Source organism: Camellia sinensis, chromosome 10, assembly GCF_055761805.1.
Source record: "Camellia sinensis isolate YWXY chromosome 10, ASM5576180v1, whole genome shotgun sequence".
NCBI classification, from domain to species: domain Eukaryota; kingdom Viridiplantae; phylum Streptophyta; class Magnoliopsida; order Ericales; family Theaceae; genus Camellia; species Camellia sinensis.
This window is the reverse complement of record NC_138970.1, coordinates 67,160,847-67,174,044: the sequence shown is the minus strand read 5'-3', so window position 1 is coordinate 67,174,044 and position 13,198 is coordinate 67,160,847. Positions and strand designations below refer to the sequence as shown.

The 13,198-nt window shown below is 37.6% G+C and overlaps 1 protein-coding gene across 1 annotated transcript; it reads left to right on the top strand.

The window, feature by feature from the left end:
* Nucleotides 1–211: 211 nt before the first annotated feature.
* Nucleotides 212–3,170, top strand: LOC114317564 (serine/threonine-protein kinase-like protein CCR1). The gene has a single exon (XM_028264321.2). The coding sequence runs from the start codon at nucleotides 423–425 to the stop codon at nucleotides 2,754–2,756; it is 2,334 nt and encodes a 777-aa protein (XP_028120122.2). The 5' UTR covers nucleotides 212–422; the 3' UTR covers nucleotides 2,757–3,170.
* Nucleotides 3,171–13,198: the final 10,028 nt, after the last annotated feature.

The window sequence follows — 13,198 nt, the reverse complement described above, 5'->3', positions numbered from 1 at the left end:
ATAATTTAGATAATTTTATTATGTGTAGGTGAACAGTTAAAAATTTAATTTTTTTTAATTAATTCTGTTAAATAAAAAATTATGATAAGAAAATATTTGTAATTTTTCAAACTATAAGAAGTAATTCATATTTTAAGCAAACCTTTGTGATGTATTTGTAATTTACCCTTAAAAAAAATAAAAAATAAAAAAAGTGGGAGTAACTACATCAGTACTTTCAAGTTCTAACTGTCCAACCAAACTGTAAAAATGGCGACACCCACGTTCTCTTCCCATCATCATCACCTTCTTCTTCACAACTTCTCCAACTTGTTCAAACCACAACATAAAAAACACCACCACCACCACCACCACCAACCACCTTCTTTTCAACACTCCATGACACTACTGATTCCAACCCATCACAACCCAATCACCAAATCATGACTAAAATCCTAAGAAGGCCCCTTTCTGGGTTCTCTCTCCTTCTCCTCCTCGTCACATTCATCGAATTGTCATCTGGGTTCGGATCAATGGGCCCCATCTCCGGTGCATTCGGCGTCGACGCCTTCTTCTGCGCCATTGACGCCAGCGGCAAGCAAGCCGTGATCTGCTGGGGCAAGAACACCACAACCACATCCGCTACATCCTCTTCTTCTTGGTCTTCAAACCCATCTCTCTATTCCTCCCAAATCCCTCCCATGGCAGCTCTATCCGGCGGCTATGGCTTTCTGTGCGGCATTTTAGCAAACACTTCACAGGCATTTTGCTGGAACTCAAACGGTTCGAGCTCCGATCTCGTCCCTTCGATCTTCCAATCCACCTCTTATTCTCATATCTCCGCAGGTAAAAATCATGTCTGTGCTATTAGAGGATCTTATTATTCGGATAACGATTTGGGTTTAGTGGATTGTTGGGACATTGTTAGGAAATCCAATAATATTTTCAGTTCAAAACAGAGTACTCTGTTTTATGATCATATTGCTAGTGCACTTGTCTTCAAGAAGGTTGTTTCTGGTGAAGGGTTTAGTTGTGGTGTTGTTAGAGAAGGTGGTATAGCTTGTTGGGGTCCAAACTCTGCAAGTTTACGAATTTCCGGGCTTTCGGAGAATTTTGTTACTTTAGCTTCAGGGATTGGTTCTCTTTGTGGTGTTTCACAAGTTTCTAAAGAGGTGAAGTGTTGGGGCAATGGCAATTCACTTCTCTCTCCTCCAATTGGAACTCGTTTCGTGTCATTGGCGGCCGGGGCAGAACATTTTTGTGGCATTCGAGAGGATAACCATGGCATTGAATGTTGGGGGAGCTTTAATTCGTCTTCAATCCCAAAAGGTTCTGGGTTTTTGGCGATTGCTTCGTCTGATTTTATTACATGTGGGATTAGGGAAGATGATTTGGTGCTTGATTGCTGGTTTGCTAATGTGTCCACCTTGCAGCTAGATTATGATCCTCCATTGCAGTTGTGTAGTCCAGGTCTATGTACTCCCGGTTCTTGTGGTGAAGGGAAGTTTGCTTTCAATGCAAGCATTCTCAATGAGCCAGATCTGACAAGCTTGTGTGTTCGAAAAGATCTAAAGATTTGTTCGCCTTGTGGGTTGAATTGTTCTGATGGGTTTTTCCCTTCTAGTTCATGTAGTGAGAATGCCGATAGAGTCTGCACTGCTTGCTCTCTTTGCCAGAACAGTTCTTGTTGGGATGTTTGTAAGCTTCAATCATCACCAGAAGTGGAGCGGAAGCATGACCATCAATTGCATAGATTAGTGCTGATAATTGCGTCTTCTGCTTTAGGTTTTATATTGATAGTAATTGGGTGGTGTCTTTTACCCCGTTTGATTGTGACCAAAAACGACGAAGGGAAGAAACAATTTGCGTTTTGCATTGGCAAACCAGAGTTAGAAAAGGACAATAATAATGATTCACATCCTCCTATTCCAACACCCCCATGTCCTGGAATTGCTCTAGTTTTCCGACTCTCAGAACTAAAGGATGCGACTAATGGATTCAAGGAGTTCAATGAGCTTGGTAGGGGAAGCTATGGTTTTGTCTACAAGGCTGCCCTTGCAGATGGGAGGCAAGTGGCAGTAAAGAGGGCAAATGCAGCCACCATAATTCACACCAATAGCCGGGAATTTGAAATGAAATTGGAAATCCTTTGCAATATCCGTCATAGCAATATTGTGAACTTGTTGGGTTATTGCGCGGAGATGGGAGAAAGATTGCTTGTTTACGAGTTTATGCCCCATGGGACACTTCACGATCACCTTCATGGTGGCCTCTCTCCTCTTAATTGGAGCCTCAGGTTGAAGATTGCAATGCAGGCTTCTAAAGGGCTTGAGTACCTTCACAACGAAGTCGTGCCCCCAATTGTCCATCGGGAAGTTAAGAGCTCGAATATTCTTTTGGATGCTGATTGGGGTGCACGAATTGCAGATTTCGGACTTCTTACTCCAAATGATAGGGATCTTAATAGAGACATAAAAGACGATATTTACAACTTTGGTATTGTATTGCTAGAGATTCTTAGTGGGAGGAAAGCATTTGATAGAGATTGCACGCCCACGCCCCGAAGTATAGTCGATTGGGCCGTGCCCCTTATTAGAAAGGGTGAGGCAGCGGTTCTCATTGATAAATATGTGGCTCTTCCAAGAAATGTTGAACCTCTACTTAAACTTGCCGATGTAGCGGAGTTAGCACTGAGGGAAAATCCTGGTGACCACCCTACTATGTCAGATGTGGCAGCTTCTTTGGAGCAACTTGTGAAGGATGGATTGATCTTATAGTTTCAAAAACTAGAGTCTTATACTTTCTGTGTATTGAATTGTTCAAAAGGAAAAACATCAGTCAGCAGCTTTCAGTGAGTACTGCTCTCCTGCAACTGTACATTTGTTATGAGCTTTCTTGTACCCTCTCTCCCCCAAATAAAGGGAAGATATTATTTAGATTTTTGTGTTTTGTCCAATTGTCACAAAGTGAATGAGCCTAGATTGTTGTGCCAGCCGATATCTGTTAATTCTTTTTGAAGTTTATTCAACAATTTGTACTCCTGTAGGCGTTGATCAACTTTGCTCCCTTGTATATAAGGAAATTTTTTTTTTTTGTACAAATAATGATGTGATGGGGACATTTGTGAAGGTGACAATCTCTTGTATGATGGCTCTGATAATTGAATAAATTAGCAAATTTATTTAATGAAAGTTTTGTCATTGACCCTTAAATTTGTTCACTAGTATTCTTTAATCGACTAACATTTTAGTGCAGTTCTTTAGCCATACCAGGCTCCAGCTCTGCACATCTGCTGACACCTTTCAAAGCACTTTCTAGTGTGCGCTTCTGAATTTGGAGGGTGATGATAATGATGTGGTAACAAAAACAAATACAGTTCTGACAGTCATTTTAGTTTTACTTGATCCATCTGAAAATGATATCTGACTTGATTATAAATTTTATCAGACCAAACAATTAGGACATGAAAACTACAATTTGAATTTGGGGCAGAAGTCCTTTACCATTTTATCTCACAGATCAGAGAACCTGTTTTTCTAGCAAGGTCTATGAGTTTTCACAATTAAAAGCAAGATTGGAGCTCAGTCTCAGGGAAAACAAGGTGATTGGCAAAATTATGACCATTTTATTTATGGAAATACAATATTAGAGATATAGATTTAAGCTTATTTCTTTTATAGGTAGTCTTGACAATTATCTATTTCATATTTTATTTGGTGTGGCCTTTATTATACAATTACTTACCAATAAATAAGATTTATTATTATAATGAAAAAAATGAAGCGGGATTATTCTGTTGCTGATCCATGTTTGCTGATGCAATATTGCATGAAAAGAGCCATCAATTGTCTTGTGTAAGTCTGGAGTTGTAAATTTACTACTTGGAAAAGAAGGCTATGGATGCCTACTGTGGATGATATATGTAGATTGCTGTCTGCTGAGGTAGACGAAAAGAGAACTGGTGCCATAATTTCTTGTGCATTAGAACAGAACTATCTGCTAATTTTGATTTATCTTTTCTCCTTTTTTGATTTTTTGATGTGTGTGTGTGTGTGTGTGTTAGATTTATCTTTCTGTTTTAATTTTTTTGAATGAGGGTGACCACTGAAATAATTTGATTACTTATACTGTGTTTGGTTGGGGGATTTGAGGAGGGATTTGGAAAGGGAAACGGAAAAGGTAGGTGAAATGTGAATAAAACAAACCTATATTTCACCTAGTTTCACACACCTTTTCCCTTTCCCTTTCCATTTCCAAATCCCTTCCCAAATCCCCCAACCAAACATAGCATTAGTGTTGAAGAGCATAAGCACTATTAAGAATTGTGTGGCACATGTGAGAATTATAAGGGCATGTGTCCTATTATTACTTCTCTACTTTTATTTCAATATTTCAAGCTTTATAAGGACAATGAATTGAAAGGATTACAAAATGAAAGTGTTATCATCATTCTCATATGTTTCAATTTAATAGTTCATAATTTTGTAAACATACATATATTTATATAAAATAAAAATAAATTGTAAACATACATATGCTTGTTTATTACTTCATTGTGACAAATGAGGCTGTATATACCTGTCTGACAAAACCAAATCCTTCTTGGCTCTGTTTTGTTGAATGCATTGGTATTATGCAGGAAGATTCTTATGACTTCATTCATATGTGGTGCAGTGGCAGTGGCGTTGGTAAGATATAAGTGCGGAAAACTTTTTCCATCTTTTAAAAGTAGAAAACACTTTATGCCCAAATAGGCTCTTTCTGTTGCTCATGAAAATGTTTTCTATTAATATTTTCATTTTCTATTATACCAAATCTCAAAAATGTTTTCCACCCAAACAAACAGAGCTTTATTCATGTTTGTCTTTCTAATTGAATTTTGCACACCTGGATCCAACTGTCACAATCAATTCAGTGAACCTCTTCATATTGTGGTGAAACGCCGCGATCCATCAGCAACAACCAATCATTTTAACTGCTAAATACTCTGTGTGTGTGTGTGTGTGTGTGTGTGTGGTGCAGGCCTTTTACAATGCTCATCAATAAAACTTTGATGGCATGTTTGATTGGGTGGATTAGAGCATGGGATTGGGATTATTAATCCGTGGGCCCAATTATCTTATGTTTGTTTTAACATTTTGGTTTAGGATTATTAATCCAATGGATAATTAATCCAACAAATTTGTAGAATTATTAGTAATGGGGTAGGGGTGGGATTATTAATCCAATGGATATTAATCCAATTGGGTAGTGAATACCACACTAATTTAATAGGATTATTAATACTTCACTATTAGTCTTATGAATCAAACATGACCTGAGTGACATCTTCTGATATTGCATGATCGCTAATTTTAAGATGAGGTTTGTAATCCAAAACAATTTTATATACTTCATGAGACATTATGAATTATGGTTCTGTCTTCCTTCGATACATTCTGAATGGACACTTACTGATAAAATTTTTCAGCAAATACTCCTATTTTACATTATTATTTACAGAACTGATATCCTTTCAGAACAAAAAAAAAAAAGTAGTTAATAATGGACATTATTTTAATTTAAACTTGAGTGATGGTTCTATGACTCTATGGATATGCCTAACCATTCTCTCTGCTAAATCTTTTACCCTTCATGTTAGGCATGTGTCCATAGACCATAGGCATTGGTTATAAGTATTTAATTTTTTTGGCCCTATAAATATTTGTGAAGTGAAATCCAAAATGGAAATGTGAGGAAAAGTAAGGCAGCAAAGTTTCACCGTTCTATGTTTGTAGCTTCTTCATTCGCTTCGAAGATGTTGTGCACATTTTTTGTGACATAACTCATCATTTTTCAGGTTTCACAAATGCATCTTACCTGCATATTTTCAGTTCCAAACATCATGTCTCAGCGAGTGCAAAGGATGGAATGCCATTTTTGCTCAGATTTCGCTTATTGTAGTTGTGTTGTGAGAGCAAATGAAGTTCATGAAGAGAACTTTTAAGTTGTGTTTGGATCTTAGATTTGTGAAGGTATTTGTTGAGGGAAAGAAAGAAGGGAAGGAAAAAGTGTAAAAACTATAAGCTAAATTTTTCTCACTATTCTCTTTCTTTTACCTGCATAATTCCCTCTACGAATCCTATTTATCAAAAATAGATAAATAATTCCCTCTACGAATCCATGATCCAAACACAACATAAGGGTTTCAATGTTTCTCAACTTAACACCATTCAACAAGTCTTAATCCTAATTCCTTGGGTTCAGCTACATAGATCTTTTCTCTGATCGGCGTAATTCAAAGCCATATCGTTGGTTAAATCCAAAGTAATTGTTTCTTTCTTATTGTTCCCACTCATGTCCTTCTTGGCTTTTCTTGTCCTTTTGGAGAATATGCCCCGGAGCAACTGATTTTTTATTTACTGGTGGATTAGGTTGGCTACACTACATATGCCAACCCATCTCAATTGACTTTCCCTCATTTTATCTTCAATCGTTGCCACTTAACACGATTTATATATCTCATTGTCATTTTTCAACCTAACTTATTTTTTGAACATGTTGTTTCCTTGCCATCTAAGATTATGTACCATACAACATAAACAATTATATAGTAACCATGTGGAACTTTCCCCAACTTTGCCTTATCCTTCACATAGCTGATCCCAAACTTGAAGGAGAAAGGGTTGTGGTAAGTAGACAACCAACATAAAGTTTGATGGTCCTACGTACATTATGGACTTGGTTCAATCTTTTTGGTAACATAGTGAAAATATTAGTTAGGATAAAAGCATGAGAAAATTGTAGGATTTGATACAATATATCTGTTATGTAGGATTCCTCCCGACCCTGTAAAAGTGTGAGTGATAAATTTCTCAATATTTCAAATCTAACTCTTTTTACCTTTTCACTAATTAATTAATTTCACAAATTGCAGCTTTGTTTCCAAGTTGGCATTCATGAAAATCCCATATGCTGCCACCAGAGCTTCTGTCCTCTTCTCCAGCCTGCCTCTTCCCCACCCCCCACTGTGCTGCTTTAATACATTGAACATTTCTGTGAACAGCATGCGACAACATGCATACTCAAAATTCATGCATTTTGATTCTAGTTTGGCTTTGGCTGAAACTTTATCTAATTTTTGTCTCTCTTCTAATGAAGTTGATTCTTCTCACCTTTGGATGTTAGATGGCATTTGTGGTTAAAAACTACTGATTCATGTACGACCCTTCAGACACAAATCTTGAATGGGAATAAAAATAGGATGAATCAAGTGTGTTGATTAACAGCATTTCAAGAATATGAGCCTAACTGATAAGTTATACATATATATATATTCTTCTTTTGCTTATACATGTAAAATGTGATTGGTGATCAAGTCTGATGATATGCTAATATAACATCATGATTAAATACTATTTTAAAAATGCCCATAACTGAACAGAATTAAATTGGGAAGATTGTAAATCAATAAGTAAATAAAATATATCACACACTGATAGAGTTTAATTTTTGTTTTGTTTTGTTTTGTCCCCTTTTTTTGGTTGTCTTTGTTTTGTCTGACGAGATTGCAGAGTTCCTGGAAGCACAGAGACTGGCAGGAAGTTAACCAATATGACAATGCTTTCTGGTTAAGAAGAATCTAACTGCAGGCACTGTAGCTATATTGGGATTGAGGAAAGCAAAGGAAGAGAGGAGTTGTTCTTTAGAGAAAAGAACTCTGGACAGAAGTGCATCCAAGTCATCCATCATACAAGCACTTGGAGACAAATCAGTTTCATAAGAAAAGAACACCTTTGCTTTCTGGTCCACAGAAAAGATGAAGATCTCAAAAACCACGGGAGGCTTCAAAACATGACCCATCTCTCTCTCTCTCTAGCTTCCTCCTTACTCTTTTAACTAATCCCAAATCTTACGTCCCCCCACTGAGACAAAATAAAAGTGGAAAGAGCGGTGGCGGTTCAGGGTGAAGTGGCTCCTTCTGCAGTTTTTCTTTTTTCCTTTTTGTCTCTTTTTGCTTTATGGCAGTTTGCCAACTCAAAAGGTAGTTTGTTTCTTGGAAAAATGCTGTAGTCCATGAAACTTTATCCCCAAATGTACCCCAAAAAGAGATGTACAGTGTAGATTTGAATTAGGTAGGAGATGGGCCATAGATACATTTTTTTAGATATGTGGCGTTTGGTAACATATATGTTTATAAAAAAATTGTAATCTAGTTTTTGTTTATTTTTAGAAAAATAAAAACTGAAAACACGTTTGGTTTGAACAAAATATTTGAAAATTTTGTTTTTGGTTTGAACAAAATGTGTTGCTCTTCGAACAGCTGACTTTGTGAGCAACACAAGGACGTCCGCGTTTCTTCCGCGTTTTCTTTAGTTTTTAAATTTTTGTAAACATGTTTTTTCAATTTATGGTTTTTAGTTTAATTTTTAATTTGAGAGACCTGTTATAAACTCAAAACTTACCAAACGAGTTCATATGACAGTTTTTTTAATTTTTGTAAATATAAACAGAAAAGTGAACACAGAATGGTTACCAAAAATTTTTTGTTGTTGTTTGTGTAGAGAGCGAGGAGCAAAAACAAGCAAAAGGTCTGGAGATGGGTAATGAAAACAACCCATTTGATTATGGCTTGCTTCAGCTACAAGGTCCTCTAGCCGTTGTCTATAAATACTGATCTACAGTTTCATATGGATTATAATCAATGTCTTTGTTTTTCTAAAGCTGTTTTTTTAAGGAGATATTTCTAAAGTTGTTGTAGAGCGCCAATGTAGCAACGCCGAGCACAATGGCATTGCCATATGGTGATCTATCGGGGGTATATGCTTGTTCACACTTGTAAATTAAGATATTCACATACATACGTATATACATGCAAATAGCTATTTTATAGGCATTTGCATACATACATATATGCATGTGAGTGAGACAAAATAATATGCCTGGCTCCCTGTATGCCATTTGCAAAGTCCATCTGTAAATCTATGGCCTTCATGAATTGCATGCGAGGAGCCATGCATGGCATGTTATTGATTATGTGCACATCCCTCTCTTTCAATGACACACTATTCTTTTGAGGATTTAGAAGCCGTTGAGATTGAATCTTGATAGTTATTGATACCTTGGATCTACACAGCCCAACATGTCAGTAATTCCTTTAATATGATCTACTGTTGCTTTCATTTTGTTTTTCTGCATATACAGATACACCTTAATGTTCCCATTTCAAATCTTAAATGCGAATTCTCGATCAGCTTGTGTTTTATGTATGACTATAGTGATCCTGCAAGGATAAAAAATTGCTATGAGACAATGAAAGCAAGGACCACCCTCGTCATGAATTCTCATATGAGTATGTTTGATGTAATAATAATACCGTGTACTTTGTTACACCAACTTGGATATGTGTATTGGATGCAGATATGTTTTCAATCATTTGATTCACCTAATTCTCATATCCAAAGATAGGGAAACAAGCAAAGTATTCATATTTCTTCATATTAAACCTTGAAATTCAATAAATAAGGAAGTACTAAAGTTTGAGGGCTTATGGAAGAATTAAAAATTTTAAAGTAATCATGAGAAAATTAAACATAGAAAAATAGACGAATTAAAAATTCAACAAATCTTAAAGTTGAAGGATTAAATAGAAAAATTAAAAAGATTAAGAGTAATCTTGAGAAAACTTGGAGGGCTTATAGAAGAATTAAAATTTCCAGGTCATGTCAGAAATTAGACTAACGTTGAAGTTACAAATTAATAGTTTACTCAAATAAAAAATAAGATCTTTTTCGTTTTGCCATTTTGAGTGAAGAATAGTATATCTTTATTTCTTTCTCTTCACGAGAGGCTTTTTTTTTATTTATAATTTTTTTTCTTTAATTTTATTATGGGTAAGTCTCTTTACAAAAGGGTTATCACCATTCTTTTTACATTTTGTTTAGTTATAATCTATTATCCTCCCAAATATTATTCTTTCCATTGCTTTTCTCTCTTATAATTTTTAGTAAACCAAACATATATGTTCTCAAGTGTTTTAAATAATCAAAATCAAAAATAAAAATAAAGTGTTTGAAATAATATCCACCTCTTCATATATATAAGAGAAAACGTTTTTTCACATCTTTTGTTTGTTTGTTTATTTTACTATTTTCATATATTAATTTAAAAAATAATTGTAAAAGGAAAACTCCGTCATAAATCAAAATTTTTATTTATATGTTCTTATTTTTAACCTATGCATGTTAATCTGTCCATATTAAAAATTCAATTTTTTGAACTTATCTATCCAAACTATTTTAACCTATGTTACTCAATATTTTTAACCTATTTATGCAAATTATATTTTAACTTATTATGTATGTTAATGTGTCCATGTTAAAAATTCAATTTTTTATACTCATATATCTATTTTTAACCTATTTGTGCAATTTTTTATTTTTTATTTTTTGAACATATCTATCCAAATTATTTTAACCAATCTGTGCTAGCTTTTGCTTGTCTGTCATAGTATTTTTTCTTATCCATCATAGTATTTTTGCTTATCTGTACAAATTGAATCTATATGTCTAAGTATTTTTGGATATTTGTGTTACTATTTTTTCCTTATCTGTCTAAATTGAATCTATATGTCCAAATTAAAACAAATACAAATTGAATCTATCTATCCAAATTAAGCAAACTAAGCTCAAAATTGAATAATCCATCACAAAATTTACGAATCCATAGCTATCCGAATCGACGGACTTGATAATTCTAACACAGTCCTCGACAAATCACTTTTAAACCATTGAACACCTCGAAAGACAAAGGAGTGTTTTGGGAAGTAGGTAAAAAATTGACTTTTGACTTTTTTAACCAAAAAAACTAGTTTTTTGGATAGTGAATTGGGTAAAAAAGCTAGCTTTAAAAGCTAGCTTTTTGATAGCTTGCCAAAGCAAGAAAAACACGTGGATCTAGCTTACAGTCCCGTATGAGTATTTGGATTAAAATAGTATAAAATAAGCTATTTTAATTAAATATAATAAAATATCACATCTAATTCATAATCATTTTATTTATTATTTTACAAAAGTCAAAAAAAATTAAAAATTTATTCCAAACGAAATTTTTTAATCACTTACTAAAATAATAAAAAAAATTAAAAAAATAAAAAACCAACCCAAATTCCAAACCAACCCCACAGTTGTCGTTATAAACCCAAACAAAAATTGCGTGGATCTATTCATAAAATAGATGTATAGATTGACACTGAGAGGGAGATTTATGAGCTGGAATGGGCTATGGTAAAGGCCGGGCAAATTGAGGGCTGAGCGCGTTTGGGCCGTGATAGCTTGGGCCTGTCCGGAGATGGTTCTGCTCGGTTGAGGCCTAGGGCCATGTTGGGACCGAGCTACTTGGGTTTGTCCATGTGGGGATCGAGCTACTTGAGCTACTTGGCCGAGATGATCCCTGCCATTCGGGATTCCACGGTTCATGCATTTAGCTCGGCAAGAAGGGCTTCGGTTTACCAGCTCGACCAGTCTTGAGCTCGGTTATGCCGGAATGCAACCGAGCACAGTTGTTGTGGAGCTCGACGAGTGGAACACTCGGACTCGTTATGCAACACGGTTGTGTGAGGCCGAGGTGATGCCGCCGGGCTGCCGAGCTCCCACTAATGTAGTCTGCCGGTTTGGTTAGGTGGTGATTGCTGGATTTGTGCTGACAAATGGGAGAGCAGCTCTATGTGTCAAGTGGCTAATGGGAGCAGATTTGAGCGCAGAAAGTATATAAGCATGACAGCGCCCCCCATGCTGGGCATGGAACATCTTTTGGTGAGAACAACCTAAACACAAAACTCTCTCCTCTCTCTAGATCCCTGAGCGTGTGCTAACTTGACCGTCGGAGGGGTTTTCCGGCCACACACCGCCGGGTAGCTCACCACCGTTGTGTTCGCAGGTCGATCGGATAGATAAGGAGCTTGGACGAAAGGAGTACGGGCTCCGCGGAATATTCGCTCCCTGTACAATTGGCGCCGTCTGTGGGAAGTTTGATAGACAAAACCTTGTCCTTCAAGCTCATCTGATCGCCTTCCATGGCGAACAACGACAAGATACCATTGTCCACCATCGACGGTGTTACCTCGGAGTCAGCCAGACGGAGAGACGGACTCCCCGCCGTTCCAAACATGGCGGGCCTGGAGACTTCCCCAGAAGAACATTCAAGAGACGCGCGGGATAAGCGCAGCAGAAGTTTTTGTAACTCTCGGAGCCCAGACGGACACCGGCAGCGAAGAGAATCGCATGTTAGGCGTCTGGAGCACAAGTTAAGGGACCAAGACGTCGTCATCCGGAGAATGGCGGCGGAGATGGAAGATCTCAAACGACATGTCAAAGGGAAGGGTGTTGCTGGAGTGGGAGACCACAGTGAGCGCACCTAACCACGCCGTTCAGGCGGTCAGAGCCAGCGACACACTCCCTCCCTTTCTATCACTAGAAGCTATAGGGTTGGAGAATTCGACGCGTCTGTAAAGAAGTCTAGCGCGCAAGATAATACCTATCAACCCTCACGTCTGGCGACGACGTCGAGGTATTCCTATTCCGCTCACTCAGAGGACTTGCGGGCAGTCTTGAAGGAGTGGGCTCGCCGGTGGGAGACTCAAAGGGTGCCGGCGTTCCAGCGGCTATCTTACGGGGGCCGCACCAGTGAAGAGGTCATAATGCCACCACCCCGCCCAGCCGTGCCTCTGCCTCTAGACACAGATTTGGCCAAGCTGAACGCCACCCCCTTCTCCCTTGAGATAGAAACCACACCGCTCCCCGCGGGCTTTCACCAACCCAAGTTTACACTCTACGACGGAAAGACCGATCCATACGTACATGTAAGCCACTTTCGGCAGGTCATGGCCGGACATAGGCGCAATGACGCTCTTATGTGCCTTATCTTCCCGTCGAGTTTAGGCGAGCTAGGCTTTGAAATGGTTTGAGAGGCTGTCGGAGGGAAGTATCGAAAGGTGGCAGCAGTTGGCGGAAGCCTTTGTAACTCGTTTCAAGACCAACACTAAAACGCCGAAAGAGGTGGACTACCTTCTCAGTGTCAAAATGGAGTCGAACGACACACTCAAGGCATACAACTCCAGATACTGGAAAATCTTCAACGAGATTTTAGATTGCCCAATCAACCTGGCAATCACCCAATATAAGCGCGGTCTCCCGATCGGACATAGGCTGCGGGACTCGCTTACCATGAACCAGCCGACATC

Bases quoted from the DNA above. Each gene is read 5' to 3' on its own strand.
- LOC114317564 (XM_028264321.2), top strand. From the start codon at position 423: ATGACTAAAATCCTAAGAAGGCCCCTTTCTGGGTTCTCTCTCCTTCTC.